Genomic DNA, 26983 nt, shown 5'->3' with positions numbered 1-26983 from the left:
CTGCCCTCCCTATCACTCCAAAGACTTCAGAGCTGACTCCAAACTCCCACCTTGATATTCTGATTCCTCTATAACCGTGCCTCAACCTTCCTTTCCAAAGGTCTCTGGCTTTTCCATTCTGGATCCCTTACTCTGACTATTTGGGGATATTCCCTGCAGGCCCTCTCCCCTCTTTTCCATCCCGCATCTCCTCCGGGAGAGTCTTTGCTGTGACGGTGCTACACCATCTGTCCAAGTCCCATCTTTGCTGTCAAGTCTGATGCTAATCAGGACGGGGCCACCTGATTCCTCCCCCTCCCCCACCCCCGCCAACGGGTGTGTCAAGTGCACCTACTGGCTATATTACTCCAGGGTGGAGGACGAGGGCAGGGAGACCCACTGGAAGCTAATGCTGGGGACTGGAGCCATCATTCTAGAATATCCTGGGCTGATGAGCCAGGCCCTCCCTGACACTCAGATGGGCCCAGGTTAGCCACACAGCCAGGCCCTGGCTACATCCACATTCCTCTAGCACCCTCTGCCATCCACCTGCACCTGAGAGCACCCCCTACTGGTTGGGAGTTACCCCTGAAGAAAACACCATTACTGTATTAGAGATTTTAAACAAAATGTATTTTCTGCAAAAAGTCAGCCATCCTACAATTGCATTCATGTTTCCGTAATAACACATTTCGCAACACCTCCCATTCACCAGGCGCTGTCCTCCCTAGATTGCAGTAGCCCTTCATCGCCATGGCTCTCATAGGCACGCTCATCACCCCTGGGGAGTTGGGCAGGAGAAAGACCCACTGCCCACAGCTTACAGGAGAAGGAACTGGGGCTCATGACGGGAACCAAGTGGCTCAAGGCCTTGCTTTAAAAAAAAGAGATCACCAATATTCAAAATAACTCCCCAACCAGCCACAATTCAAATAATACTAAATATTACTTAAGACATAGTACATTTTGCATCAGGAAACAGAAAGCACCCTATTTGAAAATTCAGGTCAATTTAGTCCAGGATAGAGACAGGAAGCCTGGGGGAGAAGAATCATTTCTCAGCCTCTGGCTTGCTCTTAGTGTGGCCGAAAGGGTCGAAGTCTTCAGGGTGTGAGGCTTCTGACCCAGGTGTTTCATGTCATTCCAGACCCATTTCTCCTTTGGGTCGGCACCGATGTCCTTGGCCAGTTTGGTTCTGAAGCTGTGGATGAAGGTGGGCTGGCAGGGTTAGGTGAAATGTTGGAGGGTTTTATCCAAGGGATGACTCATTAGGGATGACCAGACCCACCTGCTACAGGTGAGGGGCCGCCCTGGGACAGGAAGTCAGAGGGGTGTGGAAAGGAGAGGCCCTCTGGGGGTAGTTGCTGTTCTTGCCGTGCCCTGGGAGAAGCTGGCCTGGCATCCAGCAAAGCAACCACCCGAGTGTGAGCTGGTACCCATTCAGCAAGGAGGGTGTGGGATGTTACCGGCCCTCTCTGGGCCTGTCCCTGATGTAATAGGAGGCTTTGGATTACATAGTCTGGTTGGATCTTATCCCTTGAGTAGGACATCTCAAATTAGTCTATGTCTGTCTTGTGGGGCAGAACTTAGGATGGGGGGGATGGAAGAAAGGGAAGGGGTGAGATGAGGTGGGGGGCTGGAGGGGAGCAGGGTTTTCCTAGCTACAGGACAGCTGCCTGCGGACACTGGCTACTGGTGATTCCATAGCTCTTCAGCGTCTGCAAGGGGATCTTCTTATGGTTAAATGTGAAACAGCAGTTGAACAGGTCGCGGAGTGCATCTAGAAATAAAGTCACGGAGAAAAAGCATCTGAGATGTCAGGCTTTTCTCAGCTTGAACGCAGCAGGGGAAGGAAAGCTAAGAGGTAGAAGTGTGTCTTCTCCACGCAGGTCCAGTGCTCCTGCCGGCCGCCCCGAGAGGGGGTGGGACCAGAAACATGTGGCTCAAGATTTTGAGGTTGATTCTGCATGGTGAGGACACATCTTTGCTGACTGAGGGAGGCCAGTGCGACAGGTCCTGGATATGGCCCCCCAACCTGCAGGGTTTGGGGCGATCATCTGGGGTCAAAGAAAAGGCCCTGGATTTTCAGTAGAGTTTAGGCTTTATTCTGGCTCTGCGGTGTCCTGGAGGCGGGAGGGGCAGGTAGGATGCCTGCTGTCCCCAACCTGGGCTTCTGCTTTCTGTCTCCAAAATTAGATGTTAAAACTCCAAGGACCCCGGGTGCTCTGAGAGTCTCCGAAGTGGGTCACTTTGGCTTAGGCCTTCCTAGAAGATGAGAAACAGAGGGAAGGAGAGAGAGGAAGGGAAGGGGGAGAAAGATTGAATCTCCTTGGCTGAGTGAGCACCTGGGTGCTGCTGGCAGCTGCTGTGAGCAGCAGACACAGAGGCGCTGTGGACACCTTCCTGTTGGAGGGGGAAGATGTGAGCTTCAGCCTAAGAGCTGTTGGTTTCTGGGTTTATCTCAGCCTCTTGGCAGCTCTGGCTGCCCCGCCTGCCTTTGTAGAGAGGCAGAGAGGATGGGGGCCCCCAGTGGGATCATTGCCTGGCCAGGGTACAGTCAAGTCAAGATGAATCTACTAAGATTCTGAATTCTTACCATGTATCCTGAATCTACTAAGCTGGAGGCTGGGTTGCCAAAGAGTTTTCCAGGAAATGCAAGGCAAAAGCTGTGGCCTGTAGCAGGGTAGGCACCGTTTCCCTCCAGCCGCCCAGACCACAGAGATGAAGACAGAACACAGATGTGCTGGCACTCACCCTAGTAAGTGATCCGAGGAGCTGCTTTCTCCAAAATGAAAAAGAAACCATAGAAAAGAACTGCTATGCTAAGGACTTTCCCCTTTTGCATATTTAGTCCTGACAAGGTAAGCGCTATTATTATCATGCCCATTTACAGGTGGGGACACCGAGGGGCAGAGAGATTAAATAACTTGCCCAACGTCTCATGGGGAGTGAGGGGTGACACTGGGAGAAAAAGCCAGTCTGTTTACATATAATCACCAAGAGAGTTTCATGTAGCTGATGTCTTTTTCCAAGGCAAGTTTTAGGTGGAAGTCTCATACTGGAGACAAATTAAAGCCAGCTTCTGCTGACCAGGCTCCTCCCATCACATCTAGGTACTCCCTTCTGCTACTCAGGCCCAGAGGGATACAGTTTGAAAACAACTGATTTGTCTAAGCCCCTTGTTTTCAGGAAGAATCATTGATAGGACGGGGTGGGGAACAGAGCAATGAAGTGGGCTCTTTGTTCCTGAACCTGGCTCCCTCCTGCAAGGGGTCTGAGCTAGGAGCTTGGGGTGGGGTGGGGGGGAGTGCCAATGAGCACGGTGGCAAGGAGGGGACAGCTTGGACTATGACAGAATACCTGGCAAGGCCCTTGGCCTGAGTGTTCCTATCCCCATGCTCATTCTTGGCTCCCAGACTTTGCTTACTTTTTGCACCTGCTTGGAATATTCTCCTGTCCACTTTCCATCCTTGCAAGTTTTTCTACTCTAGCAAAACAAGCCCAGTGATAGTAAAAGAAATGAAATAAAGAGCTATGTTTTGTGAAATAGAAAAGAATATATAGACAAAGGGCTAAAGAGTCTCAAATTTTGTTCTTTGACAAGCCTACAAAGAAGCTGAAACTCTCCTGAACTGACCATGAAAAAAGGCACCAGTAGGGAACATCACTACAGAGCCTGCAGACACCAAGAAGAAAATAAGAACCTTATGCCAGCAACTTTAATTTAGAAGAAGTGGACGGATTTCTTAAAATCTAACTTACCAGATTGCAAGAAAAAAAATTTTTTAAATCCTCAAACTATTTAAAAAATTGAATCAGTAATGGAAAACCTTCCCACAACACATCCTCCAGTCTCCAGAAGCTTTAACAGCTCTTCCTCCAAGCATTCCAAGAACAAATAATTCTGATCTTACACAATCGCTTCCAGGGAATATCAAAAGTGTTCACTCTTCGACTCATTTTATAAGTCTTTGACATAAAAACTTCTCAGGAACCACAAAAGAAAAGATTTCAAGCTTGTCCCTGCAGACACACATGCCATTCTTTTGTGGATCACATCAATGAGATTGCAGGTCTTCTGGCTTTGGGTTGGGTTTGGACATGCGGGAACCCTGCAGGGTGTTGGAAAGAGGGAGTAGTTAGGGTGAAGTACTGATTTCTCTGTTGCCTCCTTATACCTCTGCCTGGATGCAGCCCTCAACCAATGGTTTTCACTTCCTTTCCAGGTGGCCCTCTCTATGACTCTCTCCGTCCAGTTTTGGGGAACCACACTCTGTCCTTGCTCCTTTGGGTCCAAGGGTGGTCACCATGCTGTCACTAGCCTCAGAGTACCAAAGCAGCCCTATGGTTTCTCCACACCCAGCCCACATCTTGGTAAATAGCATTTTTATTCAACCCTCCTCAAATCATTGCAATTTCAGTGTCATCTATTTCTTCCTCACTGACATAGGTTTAGGTACCCGAAGTGGCTTCTGGTAATAGACCTTCCAAATGGGATTCTGGAGTTGGGTTGCTCATATATTTTAGGAGCATAATAATGGCAGCTGCTGGCATCATGATTACTTAAATTGTCACCAGTAGTAGGATGGCAGACTGTGTTGTATCAAGCCCTCCAGGTGATTCTTAATGGGCACTAAAATTTGAGAACCGCGGGATTCCAGCATATCCCGTGGCCATCTCGGATCTGTAGTGAACAGCCACCAGAGGGCTCTTAAGGACGCTGCCCTCCTCTCACGGCCCCATCAAAGCATGCCTTGGTAAAGGAAGTGTCCTCTGGCCTTGCCCGGGAGTGCAGTTAGGGATGGCTAGGCAGCTTGCACGTAATAGATCCTTTGCAATAGACCCACTTCCCTGAGCCTTTAGACACCTTCCTAATGTCCCAGGGGAGTTCTGGCGTTTCAACTTCATCAACTGCAGGCCTGTTTTAAAGCCTAGATTCCAATCAGCCAATCTAGCTAAGTATTCATCATCCCCAAGTACTTGTGCTAGTGCATTGAATCCTGAATTCTGGATAAGCACATTCGTGCCAATGAATTTAACCAACTGAGTCTTGTACGTTATTATCCTCTTACAATCCACTCCTACCCATGCACCCCAAACTCTTCTCCAAATTGAGTGAGTGGGGGGACATTCAAACACTTCCAGCTGAAGGGACTCCTGTCTGTCCTTCCCTCTGCTTCAGGACCTATTATCTTGTAAGAAAATATGTTTAGGAGCCTGGGGTCTGGAGTCAACCAGACATGGATTTAAGTCCTGTATTTGCCATTTACTGGTTATATGATTTGGAGCAAATTGCTTACCTCTCTGAGCCTCTAAGAGGAACTGATTGCTAATTATTACCTCATTGTGGTGTTCTGAGAACCTAATAAGATAATGAGTGTATGCAAAGTGCTCAGGCCTGTGCCAATAATTTCAATTTTGAAAAATTTTTATGTTCATTGAAGTATAGTTAATTTACAATGTTGTGTTAGTTTCTGGTACATATCAAAGTGATTCAGTTTTATATATATATATATATATATATATATATATGTATGTTATTTTTCATATTCTTTCCCATTACGGTTTATTACAGGATATTGAATATAATTCCTTGTGCTGCACAGTAGGACCTTGTTTATTTATTTTACATATAGTAGTTTGTATCTGCTAATCCCAAACTCCTAATTTATCCTTCCCCCACACCCTTTCCCCTTTGGTAACAATGTTTGTTTTCTATGTTTGAGTCTGTTTCTGTTCTGTAAATAAGTTCATTTGTATCATATTTTAGATTCTACATATAAGTGATATCATATGGTATTTGTCTTTCTCTTTCTGACTTACTTCACTTAGTATAATCTCTAGGTCCATCCATGTTGCTGCAAATGGCATTATTTCATTGTTTTTTATGGCTGAGTAAAAAATATATATATATTTATTTATTTATATATAAAGGAGGAAGAGAGCAACCAAATCAATAAACAAATCTACCAATGATAATAAACTCTAAAGACTAAACTAACTTAAACATAAAACCAGAAACAAATTAGATGCAGAAAGCAAACCCCAAGTCTACAGTTGCTCCCAAAGTCCACCTCCTCAATTTGGGATGATTCGTTGTCTATTCATGTATTCCACAGATGCAGGGTACATCAAGTTGATTGTGGAGATTTAATCCGCTGCTTCTGAGGCTGCTGGGAGAGATTTCCCTTTCTCTTCTTTGCTCGCACAGCTCCCGGGGCTCAGCTTTGGATTTGGCCCTGCCTCTGCGTGTAGGCCGCCGGAGGGCGTCTGTTCTTCGCTCAGACAGGACGAGGTTAAAGGAGCAGCTGACTGGGGGCTCTGGCTCACTCAGGCCGGGGGAGGGAGGGGCACGGAGTGCGGGGCGAGCCTGCGGCGGCAGAGGCCGGCCTGACGCTGCACCAGTCTGAGGCGCGGCGTGCGTTCTCCTGGGGTAGTTGTCCCTGGATCCCGGGACCCTGGCAGTGGCGGGCTGCACAGGCTCCCCGGAAGGGGGGTGTGGAGAGTGACCTGTGCTCGTACACAGGCTTCTTGGTGGCGGCAGCAGCAGCCCTAGCGTCTCATGCCCGTCTCTAGGGTCCACGCTTTTAGCCGCGGCTCGTGCCCGTCTCTGGAGCTCGTTTAGGCGGTGCTCTGAATCCCCTCTCCTCGCGCTCTCCAAGACAATGATCTCTTGCCTCTTCGGCATCTCCAGACTTTTCCCGGACTCCCTCTCGGCTAGCTGTGGCGCACTAGTCCCTTCAGGCAGTGTTCACGCAGCCAACCCCAGTCCTCTCCCGGCGCTCTGACCGAAGCCCGAGCCTCAGCTCGCAGCCCCGCCCGCCCCGGCGGGTGAGCAGACAAGCCTTTCGGGCTGTGAGTGCCGGTCAGCACCGATCCTCTGTGCGGGAATCTCTCCGCTTTGCCTTCTGCACCCCTGTGGCTGCGCTCTCCTCCATGGCTCCGAAGCTTTCCCCCTCTGCCACCCGCAGTCTCCGCCCGCGAAGGGGCTTCTAGTGTGTAGAAACGTTTCCTCCTTCACAGCTCCCTCCCACTGGTGCAGGTCCCGTCCCTATCCTTTTGTCTCTGTTTATTCTTTTTTCTTTTGCCCTACCCAGGTACGTGGGGAGTTTCTTGCCTTTTGGGAAGTCTGAGGTCTCCTGCCAGCTTTCAGTGGGTATTCTGTAGGAGGTGTTCCACGTGTAGATGTATTTCTGATGAATCTGTGGGGAGGAAGGCGATCTCCACGTCTTACTCTTCCGCCATCTTGAAGGTCATATATATATATATATATATATACACACACACACACCACATCTTCTTTATCTCTTCATCTATTGATGGACACTTATGTTGCTTCCGTATCTTGGCTATTGTAAATAGTGCTGCTATGAGCATTGAGGTACATGTATCTTTTCGAATTGGAGTTTCTTTCCAGATATGTGCCCAGGAGTGGGATTGCTGGATCATATGGCAACTGTATTTTTAGTTTTTTAAGGAACCTCCATACTGTTCTCCATAGTGGCTGTATCAGTTTACATTCCCACCAACAGTGTAGGAGGGTTCCCTTTTCTCCACACCCTCTCCAGCATTTGTTATTTGTAGACTTTTAAACTATAGCCGTTCTCACCAGTGTGAGGTGATACCTCACTGTGGTTTTGATTTGCATTTCTCTGATAATTAGCGCTGTTGAGCATCTTTTCATGTGCCTATTGGCCATCTGGATATCCTATTTGGAGAAATGTCTATTTAGGTCTTCCACCCATCTTTTTTTTTTTTTTTTTTTTTTTTTTTTGAGCTCTATCCCTTGATCTGTATTCTGAGGTTGCACTATTTTACAAGAATGTTTATTTCAGGGCTTCCCTGGTGGTGCAGTGGTTGGGAGTCCGCCTGCCGATGCAGGGGATACGGGTTCGTGCCTCGGTCCAGGAGGATCCCACATGCCGCGGAGCGGCTGGGCCCGTGAGCCATGGCCGCTGAGCCTGCACATCCGGAGCCTGTGCTCTGCAACGGGAGAGGCCACAACAGTGAGAGGCCTGTGTACCGCAAAAAAAAAAAAGGGCAGAAGAAAGGTGCTAGGAAAGGACTTAGAGGGCATTTAGCCGTTTCAATTGGGCTTTAAAGATTGACTAGCATTTTCCAACAGGTAAAGAAGGGGAGGGATGAAGGCCCTCAGGCAGCAAAGCTCAGAAGGTGTTGGCACACGGTAAGCCCTCTGCTGTGTGACTTAGGAGAGGGTACAAGAGGAGAAGGAGGAAGAGAAAATATTTTGGATTCAGATAGGAGGGTCTTGAGTGCCATGCTAGGGAGCATGGATATTCTGGGGAGATGGGGAGCCATCCCAGAGGGTCTCTGAGCACAGGGGTACCATGATGAGATCTATCTAGACTTTCCTAGAGACGGCAGCCATCAGGGTATTAGCTAATGACTTTTTTTTCTCCTCCTCCCATTGGGAACGCCTAGTCTTCAAGAACATATTTATTTTCCTTCTACCCTGGGGTTTGTAATCAAACACGAATTTAATCTGCCTAAACACACATACCACAGAAGCAAAGTTTCTGTTTTATCCAAAGAAGACTGTAATCAGGCATTCACACTCCTTCAGCTCTCTGGGTGTTTCTTTTTATCCTCTTTGAAATAAACATTCTTTTTTTTTTCTTTTTTTCTTTTTTTCTTTTTTTAATGTGAGGTCTGGCTTACATTGGGTCTGGCTTCACAGATTTCATAGGGAACCAAACTTGCTCCGAAATGGATGGCTGATGACCTTCCAGCTCAAGCCCTCCTACTTCTACTCTAGAAAACAGATTCATCCTTCTGGTCATGCTCTGGACCAGCATATAGTAAAAAATGAATACTTACCAATGATCCAAGGAGCCTAAAAAGACATAAGGGTTCTCCTCTGTGGGAAGATTATCATGTAATTGATTTTCCAAGCCAGACAGGGGTGAGGCAGAATTGTCCTGGGCAAACTGAGGTGTGCGGTCTCCCTACCCACTGGGGTCTTAGCATTTTGCCTGTTGTTGCATTGCTAATTCAGGTGTTTATAGTTTTTAGTTTCTGCTGTCCTGTCTTTGGGGGAGACTCCCAGGATGAATGCCTGAGGCTGCCCCTTCCCACGACTAAATAAAAAATGCAGGCAGAAAAAGCTTTGTATTTGGCACACCCTGGTGCAGTGGCCAAAGAGACGGAAGTTCTTCTGTCCACAGGCGAGTGGACCCAAATTTGGTTCGGTAACAGATTTTCCTCCTAATTCAATGTAATCCCAATTAAAATCCGAGCCAGAATTTTGTGGAGATTGATAAGCTGATTCCTTTTAAAGGAGAAATAAGAAACCTAAAATAGTTAAGACAACTTTTAAAGAAGAACGAAGTTGCAGGACTTACACTCCCAGATGATAACAGTTTTTAGAAAGCAGTAGTCATTATGACATGGTGCCGCTGTTCCAAGAGTGGATGATATGCCAGGGAACAGATTAAAGAGTGCAGAAATGGATATAACCATCCATATATTGATATTGGATAGAACCTAAGTTTGCACTGTGGACTAGTTAAGAAAAAGTACTCTTTTGAATAACTGATGCTGAACCAATTGGATATTTATATGGAAAAATAAAATCTTGATCGCTAACTTTCAGCATACCCGAAAATCAAGTTAAGGTGGATTGTAGTTCTAAATGTGAACAACAAAAAAATAACGCTTTTTGAAGATAATGTAAGAGAATAACTTTGTGCTGTCTGCTTAAAAAAAGTCTTCTTTAACAGAAAACAGAAGCACTAACCATAAAGGAACATATTGATAAATGGACTATTTTAAAATTAGGAAGCTGTATTTCCTGTTAGGAAGGTCAACAAGACGGGGGTTCCTCATCCTAGCCTCTCCCTATCCACATACACAATGCAAAGCCTGAAACTAACCCTAGCCACTGAGGTCTCTTTGCCATTCCCCAATCCCTCTGGACTTTTCCTTATCTGAGGCCTTTGCTCTAAGTATCCCCCTCCTTGGATGCTCTTAACCCCATCTCTCTCTGGTAAATCAGCAAAGGTCTATCTTGGGCCAACTATCCTCTGGCCTCTGCCCAGTGATACTCATTAGTGCATGATGAGGAAGTCCTGATGGGGGTGCTGAGTCTCTTTTACCACCGCAATGGCACCCTCAACAGTGCCAGCATTGCACCAAGCACACAGTGGCACTCAGTAGAAGATGCTGAATTGAAATACATTTCTCTCCCAAGAGATATATACAGAGAAGCTCCAACTCAATGGGGTTAAAAACTAGGCTCTGATCTACTTACTCGCTGAAGATTGAGGCAGAAATTTCTCTTAGGCCAATTAATTACATTTGAACCTGTTACCTAAGAACAATTCAACACATGTGTACAGCACCCTGATCCTGTATCTCTCTAGTTACCTACATCTTGGTCTTTGTAAGCCCTTCCATGGAAATAAATAAATAAATCAAATCAAATCAGGAAGCTGTATTATCAAAAGGCAAAACAGGAGTGAAAAATAAAATAACAGATTATGAGAAGATATTTCAATTCACATGTCTGTCAAAAGATTCCTATTCAGAATATAGAAAATACTTCTACAAATTCATAATACAAAGACAGGCAATCTGAAAATAGACAAGATCCAAATCTAAACAATCTAAACATGGGCAAAGGATATGAAATGGACCTTCATAAAAGAAGATATCTAATAAACATTTAAATAGATGTTCAACCTCATCTGTCAGGAGTAAAATGCAAATTTAAACCATAAGTATGTGGAATTATACACATAATCATTATGGCTAACTTAAAAAGAATGACAGTACCCAGTGTTGAAATACCAAATATGGAATAACTCAAACTCTCATACATTGCTGGTAGGAGTGAGTGTAAACTGGTGACATAACTCTGGAAAATATTTAGCCATATCTGGAAAGGTGTTTGGTGGTTGAGCATATGCTTAATATATACATGTCCTATCATCCATGTGTGTATATCTATCTACCTATCTATCTATCTCTATCAATCTTCCTATCCATCTGTCTACCATCTATCTATCCATCTATCTTTATCTATCTGTCTATCTATCTATCTATCTATATGTACCATCTACCTGTAAAACCTCAAGTTCACACTGATACCTCCAATTGCAGTCCAACACCACAGGGTTTTTCTAGCTTCCAACATTCCATATTTTTCTATGGAAGCTTCTCCAACAGTAAGGGAGATGGTTTCCATTATCTTCAATACATTTCCTTATTTGCTGAATCCTTCTTTAGGTCACCATTCTCCTAGCTACGTGGCTAACTCAGTCCTCATCCGGTTGACCCTGACTTGTGGGCTGACCTCTTGAACCCAGTTCTACCAAACATGCTGGTTGAGTCCACAGTCTTGGCCCCAGCCCTGGTCCCAAAGAACATACTGGGTGAGTCCCTGATCTTGACCCAAGCCCCAGCCTTGGTAAACACACCAAACAAATGCCCAGCTAAATCCCTGGCCCTGAGCCAGCGAAATTGCCTGTTGAAATCCAGGCATTGGCTGGGAGAAGGAGAACAAATATTGACTGCATAAAACAATGAATCAATAAGGCAGAGCCTGAGATGAGAACTTCTCTCATACATAGCTCCTTTGGGAAGTGACCCCAGAGATCATGACTGAGAGGCAGCTGAGTGAGACGGAAAAGGAGGAGGCTCGAACAGAAGCGTGCAGGATAAGGTCGGTATAGTGGGCGATGGGGATAGCTTCTCCCGAACTGACTGACATGCCTGCAGAATGGCTCCCAGAATCAGCCGCTGGAAGGAAGGGTGGCAGAAGCATTTAAACATCTGCCTTCCACCCTGCATTGGTGGAAAGTTGTCACCCAGAGTGTTCACTGCCCCGCCCTTGTGAGCCTCAGGCAAATGTGCAGGCTGAGCCAACCCCTGACCTGAGATGACACCCAAGGAGGAGCCTGTGTGCAGAAAGCAAGAAGTGAGGAGACACAGAGCAGTTGTTGAGAGAGTGAAATGAGTCCAAGCCCGCAGCAAGCTCCCTGCCCGAGCCCAGGGTGAAATCAGAGGAGAGCCCAAGAGGATGCTTGTCAGCTTCAAGTGACCTCACCAGTTCTTTGCCCCCAGTTGACAAGGGAATGAATTGTGCTCACAGATATGAACCCATTCGTGGAAGGATGTGTTTTTCTTTTTCTAAAAAAACTTTTAAATTTATATTGGGGTAGAGCCAATTAACAATATTGTGATAATTTCAGGGGCACAGCAAAGCGACTCAGCCATACATATACATGTAACCATTCTCCCCAAACTCCCCTGCCATCCAGGCTGCCACATAACATTGAGCAGAGTTCCCTGTGCTATACAGTAGGTCCTTGTTGGTTATCCATTTAAAATGTAGCAGTGTGTTCATGTCAGTCCCAAACTCCCTAACTATCCTTTCCACCCCACCCTTCCCTCTGGTAACCATAAGTTCATTCTCTAAGGTCTGTGAGTCTGTTTCTGTTTTGTAAATACGTTCATTTGTATCATTTCTTTTTAGATTCCGCATACAAGGCATATCATACGATATTTCTTTTTCTCTGCCTAACTTACTTCACTCAGTATGACAATCTCTAGGTCTATCCATGTTGCTGCAAATGGCATTGTTTCATTCTTTTTAGTGGCTGAGTAATATTCCATTGTATATATGTACCACATCTTCTTTATCCATTCCTTTGTCGATGGACATTTAGGTCGCTTCCGTGTCTTGGCTTGTAAACAGTGCTGGGGTGCATGTATCCTTTCAGACAACGTTTTTCTCTGGATATATGCCCAGGAGTGGGATTGCAAGGTCATATGCTAGCTCTATTTTTATGGGGATTTTCAAAACATTAATATCCAAGTTAAGGCACATAAACATCAACAATTTAAGTAAGATGACATATCACTTAACACATTTATGTTTAATGTCATTCATAAAGTTCATTGTGATTTGAAATACAACGACATAATCCCAGAGTGCCTCTGGGTAATGCTGGGGAAAACAAATGGATTGTGTCTTGTGCTGTGGCCTGGTGCCAGTTTAGGGTGAGTCTCTTGCCTTTGGAATTTAGGATTTGTGTCTAGGTGGTTCATGAAACCCTGGGCCCAGATCTCCAGAGGGAGCTTGACCTTGAGGCTGTGGAAGAGAGTGGTTAGAACTGGATGGAGCCTACTGTGGTTGGAAAGCACTCCTTTTGCCCAGCTGACATTTAGGTGCCTTATTTAGATGCCTGGGGTTTAGGTGTGCTACCTTGGACTTCAATGGAAAGCTCATCTTCAGACAGGTTATATACCTGACTTGCAGGTGTTTGCCATTAGGCTGGGCTCCTGGCTGGCTCAGTGGTTTTAATTCTAGGCACTTTCTTCCTGGCCCTACCCTAGCCAACAGATGTGGCCAAGGTCCCAGGAGACATGGCTCCTAGAGCAGGAGAGAGTTTATGAGGTTGTCTGCCAGATCCTCTCACTTCCTGCCTGTGACACAGAACAACTTCCACTTTTGTATGGGGCATCTTAATGCCAGAGAGAGAAATTGACTTGCTGTAAGTGACTCAGAGAGTCAGGGTCAGTTCTGGGATCAGAGCCCAGAAACACTGCCTTGCTATGTTTCCATGTTTGTACTGGAATCATGGTATTTCTCCAACCAATGACAGCCCCCCTGGACTTGGGTCAGCAGGACAATAATCTTCTTTCCCTTAATGAGGGGTCTGGTCTTTGTGCCTTGGTACTGTGGGTCTCATGTCTGAAAAAGGAGCCAGCTATGCTCACGAAGTACAAGAGAATCTTGACCTTAAGAGGCTATTAAGAAAAGGAGATTCCATGCCTTCAAATGGATTTTGCAAATTCTTGAGATTGGGGGCTGAGGGTATAGTGATAGAGATGAATTCATTCTGTGTCTCAAGGGTGCAAGCCCTGTAGATATTGGTTTGCAAGATTATAAGAGAAGGGTCTGTGTCTTGGTCAATTATTCTCAACCTTCTACAACATTTAACCTATCACTCTTTCTGGCCCATTCTTCCTCACTTCATCTCCACTCCCACCCTGTACCATTTATGTCCCCATCATTTCCCCTGCACCATGGCAGCAGCCTGCTCTCAGGCCTCTATCTCTCACACTCCATCCTGTACTCAGATACTAGGTTATTCTTCCTGATGCTCGCCTCTGAATGTGATATTCTCCTTCTCTCCTATTTCAAAACTTTCAGTGCATCTCTATTACCTGCTGACTTCCCAATCTGAAATTCAAGAGCCCCTACAACCTGGCTCCAACCTGCATTTCTAAAACTCTGACTCCTCTTTCTTCCCAGAGCCCAGCCAGATGGGATTCCTTCCTCTGGCCCCCTCCCCTCATCTCCCTCCTGTATCAGTTCTGAAGAATCCTTTCATTTCCCATCATATTCCAATCTCTCAAGACCGGTCCTGTTGAAGGCTCATCTCCAGTAAAGAACCTTAAGTGGACCTCTAAGTTATAGACATCTAGTTTCCTGTTAGACTCAGTTTCATTTCTGGGACATTACTCTGGGTTTGAGAATTAATCAGATGGAGAAAACCTGGGGCTATGGAGAAAAGTTTGCAGACTGTTGCAAGAGATCAAGAGAGAGACCAGGCAAAGGTAAGTGTGGAGAGAAAAGCAATAGGAATCTAGATTCTATTAAATAAGGGCAGGTGATTTAGGGACTGGAGCCACAGGGCTGGAACAGTCTGGTCTGGTCCTTCTAGGTTCTCCGTAATCCTCAGCTGAGTCCAAAAGACTCAAGTTAGAGGATGATCCTCACACCCCCAATTGTCACTCACTGCTGCCATTTTCTCCCTTCCTGCCAAATGTTACCCCATGAAAAATAAGACCAAGTAGTTTAAAATTATATAGATTTTTTTCTTTGAAAATACCATAGTCATTTAATAACATTAATTTCCATCACAATACTACATAGCACACACCGACTTACAGGAGCACTGATTTCCTAAGAATCCAAAGGTGTTCACTCTGATGATCAGTGGAAGGACCTCAGGATACTACAGGCAGGTAGGAGGGAGAACAGTGCCATCTTACCATGAGCTTAATGGAGCTCACAAAGGAAAACTCATCACCAGATGTTGTGTTTTTACATTCATTAGGATTTATGGCAGATAAAGTTAAAACATCAATAACTTAAATATAATTATTGTTTAAGAAACTATGTGTTTTAAATTATTAAACAAAGAACCTCTTTTTGGACATGATAATAAAATAATACAGCTGGGGAAGGGTGGGGGGAAATAAATAAGATTTTCCAGGGCTCTGACTGTCTCTCAGTCCAGGTACGAAGGTTCAAGCCTTCAGGGCTTGGGGCTTTCGATCCAGGAGTTTATGGAATTCTGGACCCACTTCTGCTTGGGGTCAGCACAGACCTCCTTGTCCGCTTTGGTCTTGAAGCTGTGGGGAAAAGAGGGCACAGTTAAATGGAGTGTCTTGAGGATTTTGCCCAGGAGCTTGGCCCGTTGGCCCCTGGACATGATTAGCCCTTGCTCCCTGGGTGAGGAGCCTGGATGGGGACAGGAAGAAGGGGAAAAGGGAGGAAGAGGCCTCTCTTCCAGAAAGGAAGTTCTGTTGCTACTGCTCCAGGGGAAGCCTTCCTTTAGCTCCTGGCTAAAGGAACTTGGATGATCTGACCAAGCTTCCAGAAGAGCCTGGAGTGAGTATGGATTCCTTCTCATGGGCTTCATTTGTCTATGGGGTAAAGGGTCCTTTGGATTAGATGGCATATTTATCTGACTCATTTGGAAGTATAGAACTCAGATAGAATGTTTGGCTGACGGTGCCCGGGCATGGTCCACTCACATCACAGCTTCTTGGGGACACCGGCTGTTGGTGATTCTTGTGTAGCTGTCCAGCTTCTTGAAGGGGATCTTCTTACTGATCACAATAAAGCAGCAAGTGATTCGGTTGGAAACTGAATCTGAAAAACATTTTGCAAAGCATCAGAGAGTTATAGTGTATTGTCAGCCTGCATTTGTAAGAGAAGAAGGAGAAGGTAGAAGACAAAGCAAATACACAAGTTCTAACTAAGACCTACCATTCCCTAGTTCAGAGCTTTAGTCCAGATCCCATAGATAAAATGTTATCTGTGAGTCAGTTTCCTCTGCTGAACTATGGGGCCCCTCATTGTTGACTGCAGATGGCGAAATCTTGAGTAACAAGATTAATCCTTGTAGCGTGATTTGGAGGGTCTACAGATCCAAAACCTCTGACCCTGGGAAGATAAGTTCTAAGACCTTGCTTCCCAGCTATTTGTCCCCATGGGCTTAGAGCCAACCTAAGTCACATGCTGAGATGCCTCTGGGTCCTTATCCTCCTTACACAGCCACCCTTCTGGGAGCTACCCTGGACTGTAGTCCAACATTTGAAACCTCCAGCAAGAGTTTCTTCCTCTCTACTAGTCCTGAAATGTCCTTCCTACCCACGATGAGAAATGGTTCTTCCTTCTGTGCCACATCTCCAAACAAGGTGAGGATTGTTGAGATAGCAGCTGCATTTCATGTCCCAAAGCTGGTGTCGAGAAAGATCGTGGAGCCTGGCTCCAGTGGCCTGGGCTTCTAGTTCTGGTTCTGCCTCTGACCAGTTGTGACATGCCAGCTCTTCTTAATTCCCCTCTGGATTTCATTCTCTCCATCTTTTTAATGTAGGCTATGCAGCAAGCATGGGATGACTCATGCCAGGTGTTAGTACCTGGGGTAGTTAAAATGTTAAGGCTTAAGAAGAGAGGAGGCTTATCTGGCTGAGCCAGCACCTGGGTGCTGAAGGCAGCTGCTGTGAGCAGCAGACACAGAAGTGCTGCAGAGACCTTCATACCGGAGGGTGAGCACGGGAGCTTCAGCCTGAGAGCTGGAGGTTTCTGAGTTGGTCTCAGCTTCTCTGCAACTCTGGCTCCTCTGGCTGATCTGCCTGCCTTTTATAGGGAGCAGAGCACATGGGCAGGGTCATGTCTAAGGAAGGATAAAATAGGCCCCTAAATGTGGTGAGTAGGTACCAGATCCTGGTGGTGATTTCCAAACACCGAGAAAAGGAAGTCGTGCAGTTTCCACCATTTGTTTAGATGGTGGGGCAGTGGTGGAAGGGTACGTGGTTATGCCCAGTAAAGTGTAGGAAGTGACCTTATTGGCCTATGAAGGGCTCTGATTTCTTTGAAATGGAACATGATCTGTTGGAAAGGAAGAGTAGAAGCTGAGTTCCTAACAGAGTGAAGAGAACCAAGTGCCTGACCCTCCCCATGTCCCGGGAGGTCTGGGATGGGGCCCTAAGGCTTTGCCTGGTCTCTTTATCAGATTCGTGTCCCTGCCATCCTAAATCAGTCAGGCTCCTTTAGAACCTCGTACAGGTAGCTTGATAGAACCTTAGCAGAACGATAGAATCCAGGAATCTTCAAGTCTTAATGCCCTGGAATGTTCTGTTGTGTAGCCTAAGAACTGGGCAGCAAATACCGATCTTTTAGGGTGGTGATTTCCAAATATTTTATCTAGACACTAAAGTTTCTTTCCAAGTGAAATGATATGCGGAAGCCCAATATATCATGCAGATTCAGGTAGAATGGGTCTGTTTGAAAAGGGTCTTTTGCTTTTGGTGTCAAATCTTTTGCCCATTAAAAAAAATTTCTTTTTTCTTACAGTTGACTTTAAGAAGTTCTTTGTATATTTTGTATTCAAGTCCTTTACCAGATATGTGCATTGCAAATATTTTCTCCACAGGCTGTAGCTTATATTCTTAACAATGACTTTCATAGAGCAGAAGTTTTAAATTTTAATAAAGTCCAATTTATCAATGTTTTTTCTTTCATAGATGTTGCTTTTGGTACTATAGCTAAAATCTCATCATCAAACCCAAGTTTGCATATCACCTTTTCAATGAGTATTTCCAGATTTTCCACAAATCATTCAATATTCTCCAATAATCTTGAATGTTAAAGACTCCACAGGAGTCCATATATAAAGGCACCATAATTAATTGAAGAACTTCAGTTGGGAATTATATAATTTCCATTTTTTCACAATCATAAACAATAATTATGAGAAAACTGATGTAATATTATCATTAATGTCTCCATTCAGTTCCATAGCTAAGGGATTAATCAATCAAAATGTGTGGATAGAGATACACCAGAAATACATCCACACGTGGAACACCTCCTGCAGAACACCTGCTGAACGCTGGCAGGAGACCTCAGACCTCCCAGAAGGCAAGAAACCCCCCACGTACCTGGGTAGGGCAAAAGAAATGCAGTGCTGTGATTGATTAGTGATGTCTGCCATGGGTACAGCAATAGAAAGTGGTACTACCTATGTAACATAGTTGCTATTCCTGGATTAAATAATATTTAAACTTTAATTTAATTCATTAATGATTGTTTGCAAAGTATCTAGTCAGAGACAAGAGAAGCTAGCAGGCCTGGCAGAGAAGCTTCTTAGCTGTCAGGAAAGGCAGAATAGCATAGTGGTTAAAATTCTGAATTTGGATACTATGAACACTAGTTAATATCTGTATCAGAGAAAGCACAAGTTATATAACTTCTTTGTACTTCAAATTCCTTACCTATTTTTTATTTATGTGGAAATGGGGTTTATTGTGAATATTAAATTATCTGATACCCAAAACTTGCTTTGCAGTGTGAGTAGCATATGGCAAGTGATCAATAAGCTAGCTGTCATCAATAGTCAAATAAGAAGGGTATGGTGTCTAGGACATGCTAGGAAGGGACCCAGAGTGTGGTTCTTGGTCTCTTGTACAAGTTCTCTCTGAAATTGCTTCCAAACAAAGATATGTGGTAGGGATAGACCTCTGGGAATATCTGTGCTATAGGTGAGGAAAGAAAAAGAGTCTCCCAGAAGCAGAGAAGTGCAGTCCTGGGATCCTGCCATGAACCAGAAGAGTGGGCCCCAGAGGAGATGGGGGTCAGACTCCAAGCCTGACACACCGAGGGGCACCAAGGTCTTAATTCTACAGGGAGCTCAGAGATCTCAAGTGGTAAGTCACTTTGATTATGAAATTTCCCTCTCTTGTTTTGTTTTTAAACTGAATTCGAGAAATCCCATCATAAAAGTTAAAACGAAACTTTAGGTCATGCAAGTTCAGCAGCTGTTTTTTTCCAGCAGCTTGGCTGTGCTGTTTAAGGAAGTGTTCATTCTGCCCTCTCTCTTTCTTTTCTCCTCCGTGTCTTCCCAATGAGCATCTTCGTAACGCAGTTTTGACAAGTCACCTATGGCTCAGTGGCTGTGAAGGGGCACCTGAGGTCAGAAACAACCTCTGTGAATAGAGGGTCAGAAATGGGTACCCTGCAGTGGAAATAGATCTGGATTCTTACACGGTTCTTTTTTTCTTTCTTTTTTTTTTTTTTGCGGTACGCGGGCCTCTCACTGTTGTGGCCTCTCCCGTTCCGGAGCACAGGCTCCGGACACGCAGGCTCAGCGACCATGGCTCACGGGCCCAGCTGCTCCGCGGCATGTGGGATCTTCCCGGACCGGGGCATGAACCCGTGTCCCCTGAATCGTCAGGCGGACTATCAACATCATTTGGTGGCTTGCGGATGAAACATTCATCTGTTCCCCGACCCCAGCCACTTCGTGGAGAATCTCTGAGAGGTATAGGAGGTGGCTCCGGTATCTGGTCTCTCTCAGGTTTGGGTCTCTTCAGACCCAGATACAGAGGGAGTTTGTGGATAAAGATCTGCAGAGTAGAAGAAGAGGCGTATTGGAGGGGGCTCTTATGCTCTCAGACCAGAAGGGAAGCCGCCAACCACCCCCACGGCACGTGCCCATTCCTGCGCATGCGTCCATGCGTCCCACAGATGAAATGCAACTACACAGCCCAAGAGTTCTTAAGTGGGTTAGGAGGCATCCTGACTGGAAAGAAAAGTTCTGAGGGCTTCAACCCTGATAGTACCTCACCCTTAGAATGCTTCCTTGGGACCCACGATGGGCAGTATTGATGAAGAGAGTCTGGGATCTACGCAACGTCAATGATGGGAGGATAAAATTAATTGGGCAACATTTCAACACTCAAAGACCTTGGCACTTTGACACTCTACCAGGAGTTGTAGTTCTCCCTCAGGTCTGTGAAAGGGAAGGTTGAAGTTGGTGGGAGGGAGGAGCGATACCTGGACAAAAAGCCAAATATTAGGATTGAGAGTTAACACAGGTTGGAGAGGAGATCTTCTTACCTGACGGACCCAAAGGGGCATTTGGTGGGTGTGGGGTGAGCGATGGTGTAGGTTGAGGTCTACGACGCTAAGGATGACTGAGAAGGTGACGAGGACCATGGTAAACATGAGGTATTTGATAATGATGGGGACAGACAGGGAGGTCTCAGGCACTTTGTCTGCCAGCAGCAGCAGGAACACAGTAAGGGTCAGCAGGGCAAAGATGGAGAGCCCCATCTTCTCTCCTTGGGGGACAGAGGGGAAGGCGAAAGGATTAGGCTTTGCCAGAAAGCAATCTCCCTGGCATAATCAGTGACCGTGTTTCCAGCCCACTCAAGGACAGGCTTTTGGAAGGGCCAACTGCATGCAAATAACTCCTACATTTATACCTCCAACCTGGACTGATTCCCCTAAATTCCACACTTGTATCCACCTGCCTACTTAACCTCTCCATTTGGGTGTCCACTAGACATCTCGAACTTCACATGTCCAAAACTTAATTCCCTCACCACCGACTCCCGCCATAGTCTTCCTCAGTTCACAAATGACAACTCGATCTTTCCTGTGGCTCAGGCCAACTCCCTTTGAGTCATTCTCAGCTCTCCTCTCTCTCATCCCATATCCAATCCATACCAAACCCTGTTGGCTCTACCTTCAAAATATATCCTGAAACTGATGACTTATCACATCTACCACTACCATCCTGGCACAAGCCACCATTACCTCAGATCTGAGTTATTATAAAGGCCTCCTCTTTGCTTCATCCTTTGCCCCGCTGCTGACTGTTCTCAACAGAGCAGCCAGATTGACCCCGTTAAAATGTAAACCAGATCATACCACTCCAGTGGCTTCCCATCGCCTTTAGCATAAAAGTCCATACTGAAGTCTACAAGGCCTTCCCATTAGCTCTCTGACTACATCTCATACTGTTTTCTCTCTTGCTTACTTCATTCAGTTATTACTTCATTGGCTATTTCTTGAATATGCAAGGCACACGCCCACCTCAGAGCTTTTTGCACTCACTGTTAACTCCTCCTGCTAATTTCTTCCCCCAGATATCTACCAGGGTCATTCTCTCACTTCCTTCAAGTCTTTGTTCAACTATTGATCAAACATTCCCTTTCTAGTGAGGCATTCACTGACCATCCTATTTTTAAATTGCAACCCCTGTGATAAACCATAGCGGAAAAGAATATGAAAAAATATATATATCTATAAATGAGTCACTTTGCTGTACAGCAGAAATGAAACACAACATTGTAAATCAACTATATTTCAATAAAATTGTTTAAATAAATAAATAAATTGCAACCCCTACCCCCATTCTCATCCTCCCCAAACCCTTTTCCCATTTTTCCTTCTTAGGAATTGACCTCTCCTAATATACTATCTAGGAATTCCCTGGTGGCACAGTGGTTAGGAATCCGCCTGCCACTGCAGGGGACGCGGGTTTGAGCCCTGGTCAGGGAAGATCCCACATACCACGGAGCAACTAAGCCCGTGCGCCACAACTACTGAGCCTGTGCTCTAGAGCCCGCCAGCCACAACTACTGAGCCCACGTGCCACAACTACTGAAGCCCACGCACCTAGATTCTGTGTTCCACAACAAGAGGAGCCACCGCAGTGAGAAGCTCGTGCACTGCAACAAAAGTAGCCCCTGTTCACCACAACTAGAGAAAGCCCCCGCGCAGCAACGAAGACCCAACGCAGCCTTAATTAATTAATTAATTTTAAAAATAATAATATACTATCCAATGGGTTTATTTATTATGTTTGCTGACTGTCTCCCCACTAGAATATAAACTCCATGAGAGCAGGGATTTTTGTCTGTTTTATTCACTGATGTATTCCCAGTGCCTTGCACATTACAGATGTTCAACAAATATTGTTAAATGAGGGAGTGGACCAACCCCTGTAGCAGGAACTATATAGCAAATCGAAGGATCTAAAAATGAAACCAAGTATATAAGACTATGCCAGGTGACTGGTTATTACTGTGGCATACAACAGGCGCTGCAAACTTCATGGAAGCTATTGAAATAAGTAACTATTATGGTCTGTTCTACTTTAGTCCTGTAATATTGGGTTCCAAGATTTGCCTTGCTCCAGGAAGAAGGAGAAGTTACATGTGGAAGTGTGTTCTAGAGATGCATCACTCTCCTTCCCTAGACTGAGACAGGGCTTGATTACAGAGAGAAGGAAAGCGTGTGTTTTTTGTTTGTTTTGTTTTGTTTTGTGTTTCAGGCCACAGCAGTGAAAGCCCAGAATCCTAACCACTAGGATACCACGGAACTCCCAGGAAAGCATGTTCTGAATATAAGAGTTTAGGATATCAGTCTCTGAATCAGACTAGTACTAAGCAGGGTTGGAATAGCAACACTGCCTCTCTCTGTGTAATGTCAGGTGAATGACTTAAACTCACTTAGCCTCTGTGAAACGGGCAGACAATTCAGTACTTACCTCACAGAGTTGTGACGATTAGAACTGAGTTAACATATGTAACACATTATTTGTATTATCTTATAGCAAGTGCTCAAAATTAGAAAAGACTATACCTACACTTACACAAAGCTTACAGAGTACCAGGCATAGTTCTATTAACTCAGTTAATCCTCAATATAGTCCTATGTGGGAGGCACAACGACTGTCCTATTTCCAGATCAGGACACTAAGAGATTAAGGAATTTGCCCAAGGTTACTCTGTTAGCATATTGTGCTGTCTCCCAGAGAAATGTTGGCTATTATTTCCAAGGGACATAGGAGGTTAAGGGACTAGTAGGCGGCATTTGACAAGTGGGGGAGAGAGGATGCCAGGAATGGGGAAAGGGAAAGGAAGCGTTAGCTGAGCCTGGGAGTTTGTTGGTCAGAGGAGTGGCAGTTCCAAGGGTGAGCTCCTAGGATTCTGAAGGGAAGAGTTCAGAAGTTACTGGGTGCAGAGAAGTGAGCAGCAGAGGGGAGGTAGAGCTTGAGGTTGGAGGGGAAATCTGGATGCAGAGGCAAAGGCTCTTCCTGAAAGGAAAACCTGGGTGAGATTGCTGAGGCACAGTTCATGAAGGCTTGAGTTGGCAGGAAAACCTTCCCTGTTTTATGGGTGAAGAGCAAGAACCTGAGCTATTGGTAAGAAGGAGTGCTGGGCCCCTTCCCCTCTTACCTGCATCTGGTGGCAGGTAGAAGACGAAGATGGCCAGAAGAGTGATGAGGATGCATGGGGCAATGACGTTGACCAGGTAAAAGAGAGGCTTCCGGCGAATGATGAGGTAGAAGGTGACTGCTTCACGCCGTCTTTCCCCCCCTCCCCTAGGATCCACTGGAGGCTGGATTAGCCGAGAAGGCTTGTGGATAATCTCCCATTGACCATTCTCTTGGGGGGAGTGGGGGGAGAAGAGAAGGTGACACAGATGTGGAACCTGTCTTTGTTTGTGCCAGATACGGCTTTCTTTTCTTTTTTTGTTTTTGTTTGTGTGTGTGTGTGTGCCTCACTGCGCCACCGCGCTGCTTGTGGGATCTTAGTTCCCCAACGAAGGATTGAATCCGGGCCCTCAGCAGTGAAAGTGTGGAGTCCTAACCACTGGACCGCCAGGGAATTCCCAGATATGGCTTTCTCTGCCACATCCTAGAGCAGGGGGGACTGATGTAATAAGGGGCCAGCTATGGTCCCTGGGCTGGACAGCCCATCTCTAATAAATTTGAGCAAGTCTCAATTTCCATAACCACAAAATATAGACAGTTACACCTATCTTGCTGAACCCACAGGGACTCACTGAGGGAGTATATTTATCAGCCTGTTAGAAACTGGAAATCGTAAAGCCCATGGACATGGGAGCCAAGCCCACTCACCAATAAAGTTGCCTTCATGAATGTGCACTTCCTGCCGCTCCTGCCCATCGGGACCCAAGCCGGTCTGCAGACTGACTTCTGAGCTGTCATAGCTATAGGAACTGAACACCATGGTGCAGTTCTGCCAGTCAAAGGGGAAGTAGGTGACCTGGATGGAGTGGAGAGTCACTAGAGCTGCCAGAGAGCTGGTCAGGGCTGGGGGAGCTGGGGAGGTCACAGGGCAGACAGGGGTCAGAGGATATGGGGCACCAGGGAGATAGGGATCACCAGGGGGAGATCGCAGAGAAGTGGAGTCACAGAGGAATAAGAAGGTTATGCGGGGAGGTCATGGACAATGGAGGGGGGCGGTCACTGAGGAAGACTGGAAGTCAATGAAAGTGGACAGAGAAGATGAAACTCAACGGAAAATCAGAAGGGTAGAGAGACGTGAGGGTCATGGGGATAATGGAGGAGGGATATCTGAGTGAGGGTTTCTAGGAGCGCCTTGAGCTTCCCAGGTGGGGCCCGGACACCTGGATGCTGCAGCTGCTGCGATAGATGCCCGGGGGCTGCCAGCGCACGGAGCCGTCGGAGGACACCATGACTCTGATGTCCAGAGCAACATCAAAATTTCCGTCGTTGCTGCCGGGAAAGAATCTTCTCATCTGGGATCAGGCCCCTCCCTCCGGAGGCCGCGCCCCTCCAAGGCCCTGCCCCACCTCCCAGACTCTGGGAACATCCTTACTTGTTTAGGAGCACCACGTCTGGTAGCCACACGGATTCGGCAGTGATGCGGAGTGAATCGATGCCCTCTTGCTCCTCAGGGTCCCAGCTCAGCCTGTAGTCAGTCCACTCCTAGGGAAGCAGAGGCTGAGGGGCCGTCTGGGGCTGGAGGCTGGAAGGAGTCTTGGGATGTGCTGAGGAAGCCTGGGCAGGGAATGCAAGGGAGGAGAGCCGCGCAGGCATGGTCTGTGGTTCTGGAGGCCGGGGCTCTGTTTAAGACTCCACCTGCACTCTTTGGGACCCTATCAACTAATTTCCCCTTCTCTCTCACCGGGCCCCAATTTCTTCTTTCTGTAAAAACGAGGGGGTTGCACGCTAGCCTCTAAAACAGCGGCTTTCAAACTGCAGTTAACGACCCTTTTCATAGGTCCGGAATCAAATGAGTGGCCCCAAACCAGTGTTAAAAAAAATTTAGAATTAAAAATGCATGGAATGCAGCTCCCATAGCAAAGATAGGTATTGTTTCCTGAAGCTTCTGTTTCAGTTATAAATGTGTTTTCTGAGGTCGTGATGCAAAAAAAAAAAAAAAAAAACAAACTTACTGGGCGGAACTTTCGAGGAAATTGTAAAGGCAGCGGGATGCCCGCCCTTTCCCACCCTGCGGGGGTCTCCGTACCAGGTCTAAGTAGACCTTTGTGCTCATCTCCTCATCCTTCTCGTCCTAGAAGGGAAAAGTTTAAAGGGTAGGTATGATGTCAGTGTAGAGAAATGAGGGGCTCGGTGGGTAAACTCTCCCTGGAAACTCCCCTCTTTTTCTGAGTCGCACCCTCTTGGGTTCAAGCTCCACCTCCTACAAACTGCGTTGGCTTAAGCCCAGACCGCTTAAGCCCAGACCGCTGACCCCGACGCGGTCTCCCACCTCCCGCGCCGGCCTCACCGAGCTATCATAGCCCGAGAAAAGTTTCTTGCGGAGTCGGCCCTCCGCCTCTGAGCCGCGGGCGCCTGGAGGAGGAGAGAACTGAGTGAAGCCGTGGTGCTCGGCCACGACCTCTGGCCCTGTCACTGCCCCTTTGACGCCCAGACTTACCCGGGGCGAACGGCGCCCCCAACGCCCCCAGCAGCAGCAGCAGCAGCAGCGCCCCTGGGATCATAGCCCGCCCGCGTCGCTCAGTGAGTCCGCTTGGGTGAGCCGCCAGGACAGCCAGCGCAGGAGAAGTGACGAGGCGCCCAGGAATGTGCACCTGTTATTGGGGGGCAGCCGCCAGCCTACCCGCCCCGCCCCTGGGGCTTGATCCCTCCCCGAGCGACTGCCAAAGCCTGCTACACACAGATGGCAGACAACACTTCAATTGTATAAATCGTCTTTAATTGAGAAAGCACGGAGTGGAGACTGGTCCCCTGGGAGCAGAGCCTTTCTGGATACCTAACACCCAGCTGAGGTAAAGCAAGCTCTATTCAGTTAGAAGCTGGAGGGGTGTATGAGGTCTAGAGACCAAGAGGCCCTCACCCTCCTTGGCCTGACCTGTAGGGGAGAAGGGTGGGACTTATTGCTGAATTGGTGTCTCCTCATTTGAGGGGGGTCAAAGCTATGTCCCATTTGTCTTTTCTATTCTAGACCCATTACCCCAAAGACCTCAGCTTTACAGGAGACCTGGAAGGAATTCCTGCTGAGGTAGCTAAGTGTTCATGTCCCCCCAACCCAGGCACAGGTCCAGTCATGACATGGTTCTGGCCACTTTCCCATCCTAGCTGCCCTTCTATGAGCCAGGGATTCCTTCCAAAACTCCTCTGCCCTTCCTCAGCCTCTGTTCCCTGGCAGGGCCCCAGCTGAGTTGCAGGAGCTAGAAACTGCATGTAAAAAATAAGGTGAGCATTCTATAGGAAGAATGAGAGTTTTGGGAAATTGTCTAGGGAAAACAAGAAGTTCTGGATGATCCATCCAGAACTTAGTTCTTTGTGAATCATAGCTGGGACCTTTCCAGAGCTCCTGCTGTAGTGGGATAACTGAGGACATGGAAAGGAGACGTGACCCACGAGCGTCCCCCCCCCCCCCCCGCCCAGCAAACTGGGGGCTGGCGAATAAGCCAGAACTGCAAACAGTCCTGATTTCTTTGAGCCCTCCCCGGCAAACCGGAGGCATGCAAATAAGCCAGAGTTGTGAACAGTTCTGATTGCTTCGAGCGCCCCCCCCCCCGACAAACTGGGGGCCTGCAAAAGAAGCATTGAGTGCTTTGGGCACTGATCCATGAGATGTCCTCAGTATAATCAGAGTGGTGGGAACGCAAGAAAATGTCCTTCTGCTACTTCAGTATAATCAAAATAAT

General features: G+C 46.6%; 2 protein-coding genes across 2 annotated transcripts; both read right to left on the bottom strand.

The window, feature by feature from the left end:
- Nucleotides 1-596: 596 nt before the first annotated feature.
- On the bottom strand, nucleotides 597-15446 carry LOC141277388 (C-C motif chemokine 13-like). The gene is made up of 4 exons (XM_073797975.1): nucleotides 15319-15446; nucleotides 2325-2382; nucleotides 1645-1796; nucleotides 597-1180 (listed from the first exon to the last, which is right to left on the bottom strand). The coding sequence occupies exons 1-4, from the start codon at nucleotides 15444-15446 to the stop codon at nucleotides 982-984; spliced, it is 537 nt and encodes a 178-aa protein (XP_073654076.1). The 3' UTR covers nucleotides 597-981.
- LOC117309550 (acetylcholine receptor subunit beta-like) lies at nucleotides 14851-26983 on the bottom strand. Its single transcript, XM_073798425.1, has 8 exons — nucleotides 24682-26983; nucleotides 24470-24578; nucleotides 23958-24105; nucleotides 23272-23481; nucleotides 20141-20364; nucleotides 19286-19647; nucleotides 15772-15889; nucleotides 14851-15366 (listed from the first exon to the last, which is right to left on the bottom strand). Exons 2-7 carry the CDS (start codon nucleotides 24536-24538, stop codon nucleotides 15844-15846), a joined length of 1059 nt encoding a protein of 352 aa, XP_073654526.1. The 5' UTR covers nucleotides 24539-24578; nucleotides 24682-26983; the 3' UTR covers nucleotides 14851-15366; nucleotides 15772-15843.

Source organism: Tursiops truncatus, chromosome 20, assembly GCF_011762595.2.
Source record: "Tursiops truncatus isolate mTurTru1 chromosome 20, mTurTru1.mat.Y, whole genome shotgun sequence".
Taxonomy (NCBI): Eukaryota; Metazoa; Chordata; class Mammalia; order Artiodactyla; family Delphinidae; genus Tursiops; species Tursiops truncatus.
This window is presented reverse-complemented; position numbering and strand designations above follow the sequence as displayed.

Bases quoted from the DNA above. Each gene is read 5' to 3' on its own strand.
- LOC141277388 (XM_073797975.1), bottom strand. From the start codon at position 15,446: ATGTCCAGGGGCCAACGGGCCAAGCTCCTGGGCAAAATCCTCAAGACA. The intron at 2,383-15,318 runs GTGGGTCCAGAA...CCCCTCCAACAG, and splicing joins TGTGCTGACCCCAAGCAGAA to GAAGGTGTCCACAGCGCCTC. The intron at 1,181-1,644 runs GTAGCTAGGAAA...CTTCATCCACAG, and splicing joins TGTCCGCAGGCAGCTGTCCT to CTTCAGAACCAAACTGGCCA.
- LOC117309550 (XM_073798425.1), bottom strand. From the start codon at position 24,538: ATGGTGTCCTCCGACGGCTCCGTGCGCTGGCAGCCCCCGGGCATCTAT. The intron at 24,106-24,469 runs GTGTCCGGGCCC...CACTCCATCCAG, and splicing joins GCAGCAGCTGCAGCATCCAG to GTCACCTACTTCCCCTTTGA. The intron at 23,482-23,957 runs GTGAGTGGGCTT...ACTCCCCCCAAG, and splicing joins TCATGAAGGCAACTTTATTG to AGAATGGTCAATGGGAGATT.